This window comes from Egretta garzetta, unplaced genomic scaffold, assembly GCF_000687185.1.
Source record: "Egretta garzetta isolate BGI_Z169 unplaced genomic scaffold, ASM68718v1 scaffold175, whole genome shotgun sequence".
NCBI classification, from domain to species: Eukaryota; Metazoa; Chordata; class Aves; order Pelecaniformes; family Ardeidae; genus Egretta; species Egretta garzetta.
This window is the reverse complement of record NW_009259860.1, coordinates 3,340,208-3,356,670: the sequence shown is the minus strand read 5'-3', so window position 1 is coordinate 3,356,670 and position 16,463 is coordinate 3,340,208. Positions and strand designations below refer to the sequence as shown.

Genomic DNA, 16,463 nt, shown 5'->3' with positions numbered 1-16,463 from the left:
GAACAAAGGGCTTATGTTTAATAACTCCCTTATACTTCATGGCTCCAGATCTTGCTCAGCTAAGAAAGCACTTTTTAAAAGCCAAGTCCTTGTGCATGCCTAATTAAACACTTTGTGGGAGACAGGAACATACCAATACAGCACTCTATAATCAACAAGACACAACAAAGTGGTGTTTGCTTTCAAAAAAAGGGAATTGAAGTCCCCATCCTTCAGATGCCATAAGGGTTAAAGTTAACAATGTTGCAAGCGGCCTATGTGCATAAGACTAAGGCCTTGTTGTCTAGTTTGCTGATGCTTTGCGGAAGTCAGTACTTACTTAGTGGACTTATAAAGGATAGGACAAATAGGGAGAGGATGAAGTAAGAAAGATAATGACTATTTGACAAGGTTGCTTGACCAGGAGGAATGAGAACAAACAGCGTGTGGAAGATGAAGGAAGAGCAATAACCAATGGACAGTTGGCAGGACGTGCCAGCCTTGAAAGGTGAAAAGTTAAAAGTGAGGAAGACGTTTTGCCTTCATCCAAAAGACCCCCAGATGCAACCACCAGAATAAATTGTGCATGTGTAAAAAGGCGGGACAATATGTTAATGGTTTCTTAGAAATCTCCACCTATTCCTAGAAATAATTTGTATGATGCATGAATATTCATATAGAACATGTATTTAGCCTGTAAGTGGTAGTACAGAGGTGTGCATGATAGGTGGAGTGATCCCCCATGCACCCAGCACTGCAATAAAGAATGCCTACTGTCTAAAAACTCTATCTTTGAGTCTTAGAAAGTTTCTTTTATCCGTTGTTTTCGGTATCCCTTCAATGCACTGATTTTCATAGAAACGCTAGCATCAAATACTAAGAACAGAAACATATGATTCTGTTATAACAATTATCACACGTGCACACATTTGCACAATTCTTACAGAATTACATTCACAGAGAACATCATTACATGTTAATACTTCCAACACATGGCAATTGACTTGAGTGCATTCACAGGACAAAAACCCAAGAAATGTAATAATGTACCAGCTTTGCTGATAACAGAAGGAAGAGAAAAGCAATCATCTACAAACTGGCATGCAACTGCAAGAAGTTTCCATGCATTTGAAAGGACGCACACCATCAAGGCAGCACCCAAATCCAAAGGACTTAGAGACTGATGAAAGCAAGTGTGAAAGAGAGGCATTGAGAAGGAGGGAGGGAAGGACACCAAAAAGACCCTTAACACTTCATGGCACTTAATGCAAGAAGAAGAATGCCACGGAGCAACCAAACACAAGTAGGAATATAACTAGCATTTCTGAAAATACTGCTTAAGACACTGACATCTTCCTCACTACATTAGCAACAAGTATTTCACTGTCAGTTTAGACGGCATTGCATGACAAATTTTTTGGAAAAAAATCACCTCTCTACTGTATGTGATAGTCTCCCCTGTGATAAGAAATTATGTAGAGTTTCCTACAGGCCTGCCATTGTATAAAACATGAGGAATGTATTAGTATGAACATAACTGTCCTCAACTTTAGTCACTCTTCACTGAAAATTGAAACTTTGAAAACAGCAAAATATGAAGGTAAGTCTCACTGTAAACTTATTGTTCACAGTCTTAGATGAAAGCAGGAACTTCAGTGACAAAATGAGATGTTTTAACCACATCGCAGAGTAGAGAACATAGGACAGATCAAAAATATTTTAACATCAAAAACAGGTAAGTTTCAGAAATCTGACTACAGCTGTAGGATATATCAAACTCACATTTGCAAAATATATAAAACAAATTAAGGTACTTCCCACAAACCTTCAGTATTACCATCCATAAACAAAATTCAGTAAGTGACCACACAGGCAACCACCACTTGTGTCAAGGCTTCAGAAGAGGCTCAATCAAAAATGGGCTTTACTTTCTGCTGATGTGGACTCCAGATACTCAGGCCTAGCTATGGTGTCTCACTGCAGAGCATTATGAGTAACAAGTTAAAGAGCAATCACTGTTTCATAAAACAGATACTTGACTATGCCTTTATCATTCAGATTACTGAACTATACTGCTCTTCACCTTTATCAGTGTGCAAATGCAAAATACTACCAAGGCACAGATTAATTCTAAGCAGTGCCCTGTGGGCATAATTTCCACCTGGAAGTGACCTCCACATGCAAATGCATAGAGTCTTAAGGACAAGATCCAGCAGAGACCTGGGAGGAGACCAGGTCCTGCAGCACCACCAAACAGCTGGAGCAAAGCCTACACTGACCACAGGGAGAAATTACTTGACTTTGAACAGAGCATAAATGATCCACTGTGACAACTGGGAACAGGAGGAACATTTGTTCTGGGATCCTGACCAAGTGCAGGCAGGAGACAGGCATTGAGCTCGTCATTGGGACACACCAAGAATCAGCCTGAGATACCCAGGAATTTTGAAGTCAAACACAAAATGCATGGGGGGTGTTTAGGCATGTCCTGGACAGACAGCAGCTAAGCAAGGGATTTCAGAATTACAGTTCTGGATTTTAGTAAATCCTGCTTTAAGCACCTAAGTCCTTTATTGGATCTTGCCCTAAGCACCTCACTGCAGGTGCAAAATACATGGCTAAATGCCTGAACATTCTGACAACATCATTCATTGCCCCTGAGGCACTAGCAGATGAGCTTTCTGAAGACCTTAGTTCATTCTGGATAATCTATCTTTGTGGACCAGTATTACCATTATCATTAGAACCTGTAGACTTAATACAGTAAGAGGAATAAGTAATGTAGCTAGTGGGATGCCTACCAGTAGCAACATCCACTTAGCTTTACTGTATTGCTTGGTTTCCATTAACCATTATGCCCTTAGCATAAGTATTTAGATCATATTGTGAGATCCAAACAATACAAAGTATTTTGTCCTCTACTCAAAGGAAAGGAGTGCAAAATTTACCTGGTAGTCCAGTATGCTAAATCCAAGTCCCATACTCCCTTTCTCCAGCTCAATGTGCTGTACTTCTGTTTCCCACATCGCCAAAGATGAGCTTTGCACCTCCTCCATACTCTGACCCTCATCAGGTATTTCTAAAGCTGTTCCCTCCATGTCCGAGGAGCCAATGAATCCATGTTCTGTGTGAGCCTGAGAAAAACAGTGAATGTTCACAAATAAAATGAAAATGTTTGCAAATCTGCAGAGACAAAGCTCTGTTCACCAAGAACAAGATAAAAACTAAATGATGTTTCCCTAAACACAGAGGAAGTGCAAGCACTCAGCAGGGTTAACCAACAAGTCTGATAAAGCTAACACAGAATTCGCATATCCTTGTAACAAAAATAGCTATGCTGCAAGTACACGAAAGTACTCACTGGAAAAAATATGTACAAAATGGAATTTCTGTCAAACTAAAAACTTCACAAAACTTCATCAGTACATGTATTCAAATATATACCTTGATCTAAACATAGTAGTACTGACACGAGTCAGAACATTTAAAAAAAGAAAACAGACACTCACACATACATACGCATATACGTTTTTCTCTTCCCTTGGCTTCACAGAAAAGCTTAGCAACAATAAGCTGAATTTGGTGCCTTGCCCAGAACTCAGAATTAACTGTGTCTCTTTTCATACAAATTCTATTGCTGTGTATACTATATGCCAGACCATTCCTACATGTTCAGTACATCAGGCTGCACAGAGCTTTGCACTTAGGAGTGACAGAAGTCTGTCTGCCAGTGAATGCACACGCAGTTCTGCATAATACAAACCCAGAAAGCAAAGTTCAAAAACAGATGAAATATATTCACATTCTAAAGAGCACACAGTTCAGTTTGCCATACCCCCACAGCCCACCTGCAGAACAGAAGTTAAGTACTTGGGTAGCTAGTCCTGCATCCCAGAATATTTCTACCAGGATTGACATCTTCTGGTTGGCCTAAAGTACGTAACTTCAGATGAACATAATTTGCCTTTTTTTATTTATCTGGTTCCAAGTCCTAGAATATTAAAATGTATTTTCTAGTCTTGTACAAGAACTTTGTATTTGTTTTTTTCTCAAGGAAACAGTCGTTTTCTCAGTCATTTTTTCTAGATAAAATACCTTTTCTGTGAGCTGGACCTCAGACAGACTTAGACTCTCCAGTACTTCTGGGTGAGTGATGGGGGGAGCTATCGGACGACAGCACACCATTGTCACCTTAATAGGCAGTTCTTTCAAGATATTGACCACATCCTTGTGATTTTCTCCAAGCAAAGAGATCTCATTCACCTCAGTAAGTAAAGAATACACATTGTTTAGAAGTACAACAAACAAAAATGGGTAAAAAAAAAAAAGCCCAACTTACAAAATAACTGACTAAAAAAAAAAAACCAAAAATGCTAACAGACATTGTCAACCCTTAATTTCTACTCAATTTGGTGCTCAGAATCAGCAGAGATAGGTTTTGAACTGAATGGATAGTCTCATAAATTGGGTGACACCTTCCTACAAACACCACATACTCTGTCACTTGATATTTCTTGCATTCATGTGAACAAAATTCATATTTTAATTCCAAGAAATTTATTTAGAAAAGTAAACAGTTGTTTTGTCCCTTCACCGTGTAGAGATATTCCTATTAAATCTTAATGCTTTTGCTAAGTATTTGTGGTTTAGCTGCAGCCAGCAACTAAGCACCACCCAGCCGCTCGCTCACCCTACCCACCCCCGGTGGGATAGGGGAGAGAACTGGAAGAGCAAAAGTGGAAAAAGTCGTGGGCTGAGATAAGAACAGTTTAATAATTGATATTATTAGGAATAGTAATAGCAATGAAAAGGAAAACAGCAAGGGAGAGAGAGAGAAACAAAACCTGGGACAAAAACAAGGGATGCAACCACTCACCACCCGCTCACCGACACCCAGCCCGTTCCCAAGCAGCGATCACTGCCCCTTGTCCCACTCCCCCCAGGTTATATGCTGAGCATGACATCATATGGTACAGAATAGGCCAGCTGGGGTCAGCTGTCCTGGCTGTGCTCCCTCCCAGCTTCTTGTGCACCTGGCAAAGCATGGGAAGCTGAAAAGTCCTTGACCAGTTTCAACCCTACTTAGCAAAAAATAAAACATCAGTGTGTTATCAACATTCTTCTCATACTAAATCCAAAACACAGCATTATGCCATCTACCAGGGAAAAAAAAATTAACTCTATCCCAGCCAGGAACCAGGACAGTATTCTTTTCTGGTGACCTTGAGTCATACCCAAAAAATCAGCTATCAGCTAGGAAATGCATGTAAGTATATGCATTGTCATAAATATGCATAAGTACATATGAAGTGACTGCTCAGGCACTTCTGGTTATGGCTGGCATGCAGCTAGATATGCCACATTCCCAAAGTCGTACTCTGTGAGAAGCAAGTCACTGCTCAAAAATCTTACTGAACGCAGATTAAGCTAAAGTAGTATTTTTTCTTACTTCCAGCAGCTCATCTCCACTGAAAAGCTTGCCGCTTCGTCCAACTGGTCCCTCCGGTAAGATAGATCTGATGAAATGATGTCCCACAGTAGCTTCAAGGCTTATCCCTAGCCCACTGCTTTCACTAAATTTGTTAACTACAGCGACCTAAAGTAAGATTAAGAAATGGTTACTTTTGACATATTTACAGTTGTACCTGTTACTGTCCATTTCAATTTACGTACAATGAGGTGAATATTCCAGAAGCAAGAAACCAGAAATACTGTCACGCGTAATGCAGACTTTTAGACATCCAGTTCCTAGTTTAGGTTTTTCAACAACAGTGAGGGAAGTAACTGCAGCTTAAGACAAAGAATTCAACTTTAACTTCCCAATAAGATGAAAAGAGGGGAAAACCAAATACCAGATAAAAACTAAAACCTGCAGGCTACATTTAGTGACAGTGACACAATCACAAAACAGTAGACTATTCTGGAAACTGCTGTTAGGGATTCACAGAGTGTTATCCAGGAACCACAACAGACCAAAACACCCTGTCTGGAGTAACACGACTTTGTGGCCACATCCATGTGGACAGAAAGTCAGCATCAGACCTACCCTTTTACTTGCCTTTATGTGCTGCTTTGGACTCTTATGCAAGAGCAAGAAGCCAAGCCCCTTAAGCACAGAAATTGAAACACAGCCCAATCCAACATGACCTATGCCAGATGGCAAGGAGGCTCTGCAATGCATTTGTCTAAAAATGTGACAAATGCTTGCATCAGGGGACAGTCTGGTAAAAACTGAAACTTTGATCACATACCACTTCAGCAAAAACAACTGGGAACTCTATATATGACAACAGTATGTCTAATAATATATGCTTCTGCGGAGACTACAGCTCTGGCATATAATTCTGAAATAAAGTCCTAAACTCAGATACTGCTTTTCAACTGTAAATGTCCTACGCATTATTCAGATCACTATATCAAACAATTCATTCAGGATGCAGAAAGTGTAGGAGGTTTCAAGTACTAGCTTCGAATTCTGGCTAATGAAGAGAGCTTTGAAGTTTACCTTAAATATTATTTTTTCCTCTAATATATATTCATCCTCTTGAAGCTAGGAAATCTGTGAAACAATACTTACAGGCACAGTAACCTAAGAAGCCTGTGATTATTTTGCTAAAATCGATACAGAAAAATACATAACTATAGGCAAAATTTATAATCAAAATAAAATACTAACAAATGAAGGAGCATGTGTATGATTTTTATAAATAAAGGAACAAATTCGACACAAACATGTTTGTAACCGTGTGTTAGCAACATAACAGGTGGACACATCGAAGGGCATTTAGAAATAGTAATCAGCGTTTACCTACCACTATTTCATAATTCGAACCCATAATCCTCTGCCACTTTGCCTTCGTAGCTGCTTCTTCTGTAGTAGTTAGCTGGAAATCTAAAAGTTATGTGTGAGATTACTGAGACAAAAAGTAAAACGCCCTGTCTATTCCTATAACTGATGAAAGTATATGGACCATGCAACACTACACAATCATTCCCGTGATGCCAGAACTCTCCTAAATGTGACTAAAAACTCGAGATATTTTGTCTCATCAGGCTTGGGTTCATCAGAGGACAAGCTCACAAAATAGTATGAGATCCCACCTCTGCAAAAATGTGTATTTTGAAAGATATGAAGTTCAGTCAAAAAGTTTGGTGTGAATGGCTGGGAAGAAAGGACACAGATTTAAACTAGCCTCAGCGTTGAGTGAATTTAATGCAACTTTACAAGATAATGGGCACAAAGCAAATGAAAAATTTACATGCATGCCCCGGGCATTTGTTAAACCAGACTGATTCATTACATAGATGATACTGCATACTGGTCCTTCTGGACAGAACCCTGCATTTTACAAAGTGTCCAAGGAAAGTTTTCAAAGAAAATCTGGAGGTTTTGTAGTTTCAAAACTATGAGCACAACTGTAAAAGGCTTTTTAAAACTGTAAGCCCTAGAGGGCAGTGAGAGAACTCAAGTGCGAGCTCTTTTTTTTTTTTGCTAGATTCAAATACATGCACACATTCAATGATAAATAATTCTAACAGCTAAAGAGCAGAAATAAAATTGGAATGGAAAGAGGGGAGAAAAGTAACAATGCTGTGAAAATTACAGTGACAGGTTAGGCAATGAACTGCAGCAACTCTTAACTTGATTGAAAGTTTATCTGCAGATTGAAAAAAAAACAGAGAAATGCTTTTCTCCTCCTTGTATTCTCTTCATTCACACTGTTTAGATTCCAGGGCAGGGAATAATATAAATCAGTATTTAGCTACAAGAGTCAGCAAACACAGCAGATTTAACAGGACCTTACATATTCAAAGTCCATGGTCTGCGCTGTGCCCCTAATAAGTATCAGAATAAACTCTTCAGATCTGAATGCTCATCACAGGTGAAGACTAGAATCTTCATTACAAGATCAAGTTCCCCATCCCCACTGACTTTTAGTAAGAATTTACAGTGACTAACAGCCTCAGACAGTGTTTTAAGTCTACTATTGCTCAGAAACATTACAAGTAAAGCCAGGTGTTGTGTGGCATTTCAAATATGACAATATTTTCCCCAAAGCAGAGACCCTGCAGTACCTGAAGGAAAGGTGTGAAAGAAATTTTTCAGCTACCCAGGATAACAAAAAGCATGAGTTATGAAAAGACACATATTACAGAACTTATATGGGTCATGCTTTTCAGTTCCCTTCTAGCTCTGGAAGCAGGAAAATGTTACAGAACACATCAAGTGCTGTCTCAATCTGGAAAACGTATCGTCACATAGGACTTCTGAAATGCAGCACATTGCCCTAACAGCTCAAGAGAGAAAGGAAAATACCCATTAGAAAGTAAGAATTTCCTCAAGAGCATGGGAAATGTCAGAGCACACCAGTGCACTGAATTTCAAATATTATCAGAGAACACAGATTGAAATTATTGCAAGCTTGGGAATTTGTGAAAAGGAAATTTATTAGAAGAGGTACAAGTCCTGGAACTGCAGCTGAGCAGCTGCAGGCAGCTAGAAAGACAAGAAATGCTGGGGAATTAGGAGGGGAAAAATTTAATATACAACACAACTAAAAAGAGCAAAAATACAAAACTAGACAAAAAAGAGGGCTGAGCATGTAGCAAAACCAGATTTGTTTCATGAGAGATCGTTGACACACAATTATTTTCAGAGACATACAGTTGTCAATGATCTTACAGCACTCAGGAGTACACGCTTACCAGGTACGATTACTTTTACTTTCTAGCTGTACCTTGGCTACAGAGCACACAGGAGATGGAAAGGCACACAAAACACCTGATCTTTGTGCAAGCACACCCAAGTGCGTTTTCACAGAATAAAATATTAAACATTGCGAACCTGTTTCCTGTTGTTTCATGTCTTCTCCAGTATTTACCATACTGGCACTGCATGGCAGTGACGGGGATCCCTGTTCTATTTCACTGTTATCTGAAAAAAAAAAGAAGCCTTTTCAGCTATATTATGTGTTGTAATATTCATCAAGCTCATAGGCATGCCTCAGGGCACTGACTCTCTCTTCCACTGGACTTCAGAGTACCCATATTTGGCAAATGGAATCTGGCATGAGGGGCCCAGAAGAAATGCCGTATTGTAAAGACATTTTGTCTTCCGTTAATGTTTTTTCTTCTCCAGTGAAGCTGACAGGAAACTGACACTGAAAAATGAAAATGCTACAGACCTGCATACCTGTCAAGACTTTTCAGTTGTAGAAAGCCTCTCCTACCACAGAGTTCTGTTAGGTATGTTCCTTGCTGTCAGCTGTCTTGAACACCTCTAAGCTGGAGAAACAGCACTTTCTGAGCATTTCCTCTGTAATTTTTGCTAAAGGTGAGAATGAGAGGATGCCATACAGATAACATACTACTGGGGCTTTCAAAATCTTGTGCAAAGTGGGGATTATGCCTCGGTCTACGAGTTGTGATATATTTCTGCTGACATCAACCTGTAACACAAGTAGCTGAAAAAAATCTGTTTGCGCATCCAGCCTCTGTGCAGATACTCTGTTCAAACACACTGACTTTCAAGATCTGGCACATATACTTTAAGATTTGCATAGTACAAAATTAAGCTTCAGTAATCTCATCTCATCAGCAGCAAAATTAATATTGGTCACTGGCTTCTGAACTTTGTATACATATATAGTTAATGCCCTATCAGATTATTAATAACCGCTAGATCTAGGTGACTCATACCTCGAGCCTGTGACACTGACACGCAAGACTGAAAGGAACTGAGACTTGCTTTTGCTCATTGTGGAGGATATCTCTCTGCTTGCTCTGGAATGCAGCTCTCACCCCAAGCACGAATAAAACATTCACTGCCTTCTTACCATTTGGAGATTTGCAGGATCAAAGTCTTGAAGCAATTCAGCCAGAAATGCAATGCAATGCAGAGCTTTCAACAATCACTTTGAAAATGCAGCAAATAACACCACTGTATATAAAAGATTAATCAAACCATAGTAGACCAAATTCTCCCCTCACATACAGCAGCTCTGCCATCAGTAATAGCTACCCAGAATGAATCTGGCCCACTTTATTTCCAGTTTGCAATTCAGAAGAAAAATGTTTCAAGCCAACTTTAAAGCAAAGCCCATTTTAATTACCTTTGGCTGTGCTACTATCCATTGTTTGGAACAGTAAGTCCTTTTCAACAGCAGCATTGAAGTCCTCCTGGGGCTGAATATGATTTTCCTGCTTAAGCCCTCTTCTGATCAAAGTGAGCCGAACCGTTTGTCCTGTGTGCCGCAGAACGTCAACTGCTTGCTGGTTAGTAAAACCCTGAAGATTTGTTCCATCCACCTGCAGGATTAAGCAGCTTTTCAGCCCACAAGATACCACCCAGAAAAAAAAAAATAAAAATGTCCAGGGCAAAATGCTATGATGAGTTCTCAGCATCTGTTACCCTTAGCACAAAGCAAGCAGAGGGACACAAACAAGAACATGGATGACTTAACAACACTGGATACACTAAGCACTTTCACTGGAGTGTACAACCACTACAACGGCAAAGCGGGGAAAGGTGCTTTGGATGCCCACCACAGTCGGGCCAGGCAGATCTGCTCTGTGAGGTGGGAGAGGACATGGCACATGCTGTGCAGAGCATGTTGTGCAGCCTGCCTGCTCGACCGCTTCAGCCATCTCCACCTCCGAGGAGAAAATACTGGGTGAATAAACCAACACAGCTATGGCTGGGGAGCTGGGGAGGGGAGGGTGAGGAGAGACACATCTGTCCACGGTGGCAGAAGGAACTACAGAGCTCAGCTGTTCTGAGACCAAGTAAACTCAGAGACAGTGAAGCCTACTACTGAACACCGTGAAGTCCAACTTCCCAAGCAAACACTGTCCCAGCCAGCCAGATGTTACCTCTGGTTCATCATTTTAGTATTCCAAAGAACAAGATGTTGGCCTCTTCTATTTGACGCTACCCCATTATCTCATTAACTCAGGGTTTTTTTTCTGAAACTCAAGACCTGGGCATTGCTCAATTTCATCCCATTACCCCTAGTACACCCAACTTTTTCTTCTCCTTCTCCCAGCAGACTCCATATTGCCCTATTCTTTCTCCATCTCAACCCTTAGCACCTTTAACTTCTGAAAGAACTCTAATGATACTATATTCCTTGACTCCTGCTGTTGTTTCAGTCCATCTATACAACATGCATATTCCATTATTTTAATTCCTCCTGCATGAAGAATGACTCCCGCCGGACCCTTAATCATTTTGTTGCCCTTCTCTGAACTTCTTCCAACTCTGGTGCTCTTCTAAATATAAAGTAATAAAAAATGAGCTGGGGTTATTTAATAATTCCTCCACACTTAAGCAAACCATGTTTTAAAAATGTTTACTATTCTTTTGTCCGAGGTCACTCACATCTTTTTCTACTTCTGCATCTGCAGTAGAAGAAGAAATCAAACTTCGGAATAATCAATTTTAGCCATTTGTACTCAGTATTTAAATCATTATAAAAACCATTAATACTTCCACATACAAGCATGCAGGCATATTTGTACACGGAGAGAGACCATAACTTGTTCTTAGTGCCGCCTTTGCAAAAAAATGCAAAGCCAGATCTATGACAGCCACAAAAACACGGTTCCTGCATTCATGACATGATTTTCACCACATAACTAACCTTTTATGTGTGCAAATATTTTCTTCTTTCTCTGAGCACCTAACACTTTAATGACATACTTTTAAAAATCATTTGGAAAACAGCTGCTTAATTTGAATCAAACTTTGAAACTTTGCCTTTACTAAGCAGTCTCAAAGCTCCTACTGTTAACATAAACACACACAACACAGATTTTTCCAAGAAACACAAGTTACACACAGGTAACATAATCCAAAAGATAATGTGATCAAATACTCAGTCAAAAAAGGACTTAGCTTTTCAACACCAGTCCTAAATGTTCTAACATGTACTATATGAGCATTTCTTTACAACTTAAAGAGGTAAGAGCTGTGCACACAAGCAATCTCATTTCTTTGTGTTTACTTACAACTATAATTTGATCTCCCACATGGATTCTGCCATCATGTTCAACAGCACTGCCTTTTGTAATGCTTTTCACAAAGATACCAGAAGGTTCTGTGATAAAGAAATAGAGAAGATTAACTAATTTATTAAGAAATAATTTAAATAACATAGCAGTCTCAAACTAATGCCACCAGCCAAAGGGAGAAAAAGAAAGAAAACACAATCTCCAGGTAAGGTAAAGAAAGAATCATCAAGAAAGTATATGCTTTAAGTAAAACATATATATTATTATTTTCCCGAAGGATGAGCCTGATTAATGTCAGCTTGCATTAGACAACATTTCATTCAAAATCTACAATGACAAATTCACAATTCTTGCTGCAACAGAAGTATTTAGCTTATTTTAAAGCAGAGGGACACAAACAAGAACATGGATGACTTGACAACACTGGATACACTAAGCACTTTCACTGGACTGTACAACCATTACAAAAACAAACCCATCTCAGGAAAAACACATGTGAATTTGAAACTACTTCAACAGCTCAGTGAAGTGAAAATCTATGGAGTTCCTACATGCACATTTTGCATAGTATACATGAAATCGAGAAAAATACTAGCATGAACTGGCATGAAATAAGGTCTGAGAGTCACAGGCCTGCAACATTGGTACTGGGGAGCTGGGGAGGGGAGGGTGAGGAGAGACACATCTGTCCACGGTGGCAGAAGGAACTACAGAGCTCAGCTGTTCTGAGACCAAGTAAACTCAGAGACAGTGAAGCCTACTACTGAACACCGTGAAGTCCAACTTCCCAAGCAAACACTGTCCCAGCCAGCCAGATGTTACCTCTGGTTCATCATTTTAGTATTCCAAAGAACAAGATGTTGGCCTCTTCTATTTGACGCTACCCCATTATCTCATTAACTCAGGGTTTTTTTTCTGAAACTCAAGACCTGGGCATTGCTCAATTTCATCCCATTACCCCTAGTACACCCAACTTTTTCTTCTCCTTCTCCCAGCAGACTCCATATTGCCCTATTCTTTCTCCATCTCAACCCTTAGCACCTTTAACTTCTGAAAGAACTCTAATGATACTATATTCCTTGACTCCTGCTGTTGTTTCAGTCCATCTATACAACATGCATATTCCATTATTTTAATTCCTCCTGCATGAAGAATGACTCCCGCCGGACCCTTAATCATTTTGTTGCCCTTCTCTGAACTTCTTCCAACTCTGGTGCTCTTCTAAATATAAAGTAATAAAAAATGAGCTGGGGTTATTTAATAATTCCTCCACACTTAAGCAAACCATGTTTTAAAAATGTTTACTATTCTTTTGTCCGAGGTCACTCACATCTTTTTCTACTTCTGCATCTGCAGTAGAAGAAGAAATCAAACTTCGGAATAATCAATTTTAGCCATTTGTACTCAGTATTTAAATCATTATAAAAACCATTAATACTTCCACATACAAGCATGCAGGCATATTTGTACACGGAGAGAGACCATAACTTGTTCTTAGTGCCGCCTTTGCAAAAAAATGCAAAGCCAGATCTATGACAGCCACAAAAACACGGTTCCTGCATTCATGACATGATTTTCACCACATAACTAACCTTTTATGTGTGCAAATATTTTCTTCTTTCTCTGAGCACCTAACACTTTAATGACATACTTTTAAAAATCATTTGGAAAACAGCTGCTTAATTTGAATCAAACTTTGAAACTTTGCCTTTACTAAGCAGTCTCAAAGCTCCTACTGTTAACATAAACACACACAACACAGATTTTTCCAAGAAACACAAGTTACACACAGGTAACATAATCCAAAAGATAATGTGATCAAATACTCGGTCAAAAAAGGACTTAGCTTTTCAACACCAGTCCTAAATGTTCTAACATGTACTATATGAGCATTTCTTTACAACTTAAAGAGGTAAGAGCTGTGCACACAAGCAATCTCATTTCTTTGTGTTTACTTACAACTATAATTTGATCTCCCACATGGATTCTGCCATCATGTTCAACAGCACTGCCTTTTGTAATGCTTTTCACAAAGATACCAGAAGGTTCTGTGATAAAGAAATAGAGAAGATTAACTAATTTATTAAGAAATAATTTAAATAACATAGCAGTCTCAAACTAATGCCACCAGCCAAAGGGAGAAAAAGAAAGAAAACACAATCTCCAGGTAAGGTAAAGAAAGAATCATCAAGAAAGTATATGCTTTAAGTAAAACATATATATTATTATTTTCCCGAAGGATGAGCCTGATTAATGTCAGCTTGCATTAGACAACATTTCATTCAAAATCTACAATGACAAATTCACAATTCTTGCTGCAACAGAAGTATTTAGCTTATTTTAATCTAAATGTTGAAACCAACATCGACAAAAAAAAAAAACGTATCTGTGACTCTTGGTCGGATTTAAAACAGCAGGACAGAAAATTCAGTTTGAGTACACTAACATGGTAATTCTGTATTTTCTATGTGCTTAATAACTGCTTAAGCAAACACATGCTTGGATAACCAAATGAAGAAAATTATAAGCAAGTGGGACTACAGCTCACGTTTGAACCAGCTTTTAACTACAGCTGTAAGTCAGTATTTGATCCAATTAAAAAAAAAAAAGACACGAAAGAAAAAAAATCCAAACCCCCAAAGGAAACACTTTAGACAGTTACCGACTTTGGATCAGAAGGAAAAGTCATATATATAAAACACTTACAGAAGGGACATTTTACAAAAACAAACCCATCTCAGGAAAAACACATGTGAATTTGAAACTACTTCAACAGCTCAGTGAAGTGAAAATCTATGGAGTTCCTACATGCACATTTTGCATAGTATACATGAAATCGAGAAAAATACTAGCATGAACTGGCATGAAATAAGGTCTGAGAGTCACAGGCCTGCAACATTGGTACCAGAGATCTTAACAGAATCTACTTTCTTCCAGTAAATGTCCCAACTCCGTTAAAGAAATACGCTTCATGTGAAGGTCATCTCCTACAAAATGGGTTTTAACCGCTTTCAAGACACCCTAGTGCCTTTGCAAACCTGAAACTCATCTTTTACTAGGTCTTAATATGACGGAAGTTAGTAGGAAGGGGGGCTAAATCTGTTTTGCTCTAATGACTACACTCAACCTAGGAAGAATAAGACTGCAAATATATTTAAATCACAACACTGACAATTATTTTCTGTTTTTTTCTTAATTTGCTGTTTTCCCAGGTGTCGTGATTTAACCCCACCTGGCAACTAAACACCACACAGCTGCTCACTCACTCCCCCCCAAAGCAGGATGGGGGAAGACAACCGGAAGGCTAAAAGTGAGAAAACTCATGGCTTGAGATAGGAACAGTTTAATAATTGGAAAAAAAAAAAAAAGTAATAACAATAATAACAAATTGTAATGAAAAGGAAAATAACAAAGAGAAAGAAACAAAACCCAAAAAAGATAAGTGATGTAAATGAAAACAACTGCTCACCACCAACCGACTGATGCCCAGGCAGTCCCCGAACAGCGGCCCCCCACCAGCCTTCCCCCCCAGCTCTATATGCTGGGCATGATGTCACAGGGTATGGAATAGCCCTTTGGTTAGTTGGCATCAGCTGTCCCAGCTATGCCTCCCCCCAGCTTCTTGTGCACCCCCAGCCTCCTCGCTGGTGGGGTGGGGTGAGGAGCCAAAAGCGCCTTGACTCTGTGTAAGCACTGCTCAGCAGTAACTAAAACATCCCTGGATTATCTATACTCTTTTCAGCACAAATCCAAAACATAGCCCCATACTAGCTACTATGAAAAAAATTAACTCTATCCTGGCCAAAAACAGCACACCAAGTTTTGTGAATAATTAAATGGCTGGTCTTACTAACTTCCAAGATCTTTTACATCCTGTAACAGCTGTATGGTGACAAAACAAGTTACTATTTGTCATTCATGAAAGATTCAGCCCTGGGTCTTGCTGTCTGGTAGTTTTATTGCTGCTTCTCTATGACCAAAGTTGTCCTTTAACTAAGTGTTAAGTCACGAAATTAAGTGAGATGCTCAGTTAGTTCATAAGGCAAGACTATTGCAGATGACACCAAACCAGGTGGGAGTGTTGATCTGCTCGAGGGGAGGAGGGCTCTGCAGAGGGACCTGGCCAGGCTGGATTGATGGGCCAGGGCCAATTGTACGAGGTTTAACAAGACCAAGTGCTGTGTCCTGAACTTGGGTCACAACAACCCCATGCAGTGCTACAGGCTCGGGGAAGAGTGGCTGGAAATCTGCCTGGTGGAAAAGGACCTGGGGGTACTGGTTGACAGCCAGCTGAATATGAGCCAGCAGTGTGCCCAGGTGGCCAAGAAGGCCAATAGCATCCTGGCTTGTATGAGGAATAGTGTGGCCAGCAGGAGTAGGGAAGTGATCGTGTCCCTGTACTCAGTGCTGGTGAGGCCATACCTTGAATACTGTGTTCAGTTTTGGGCCCCTCACTACAAGAAAGACGTTGC

The 16,463-nt window shown here is 39.6% G+C and overlaps 1 protein-coding gene across 1 annotated transcript in view; it reads right to left on the bottom strand.

The window, feature by feature from the left end:
- MPDZ (multiple PDZ domain crumbs cell polarity complex component) overlaps window positions 1-16,463 on the bottom strand; it is a 93,072-nt gene that overhangs the window by 56,720 nt on the left and 19,889 nt on the right. Inside the window, exons 9-15 of the mRNA XM_009640050.2 lie at window positions 13,951-14,039; window positions 10,092-10,287; window positions 8,825-8,914; window positions 6,792-6,871; window positions 5,429-5,575; window positions 4,075-4,242; window positions 2,928-3,113 (exon numbers count right to left, since the gene is read on the bottom strand). Of these exons, the coding sequence (XP_009638345.1) occupies window positions 2,928-3,113; window positions 4,075-4,242; window positions 5,429-5,575; window positions 6,792-6,871; window positions 8,825-8,914; window positions 10,092-10,287; window positions 13,951-14,039 (956 nt within the window). The remainder of the gene's footprint in view (window positions 1-2,927; window positions 3,114-4,074; window positions 4,243-5,428; window positions 5,576-6,791; window positions 6,872-8,824; window positions 8,915-10,091; window positions 10,288-13,950; window positions 14,040-16,463) is intronic.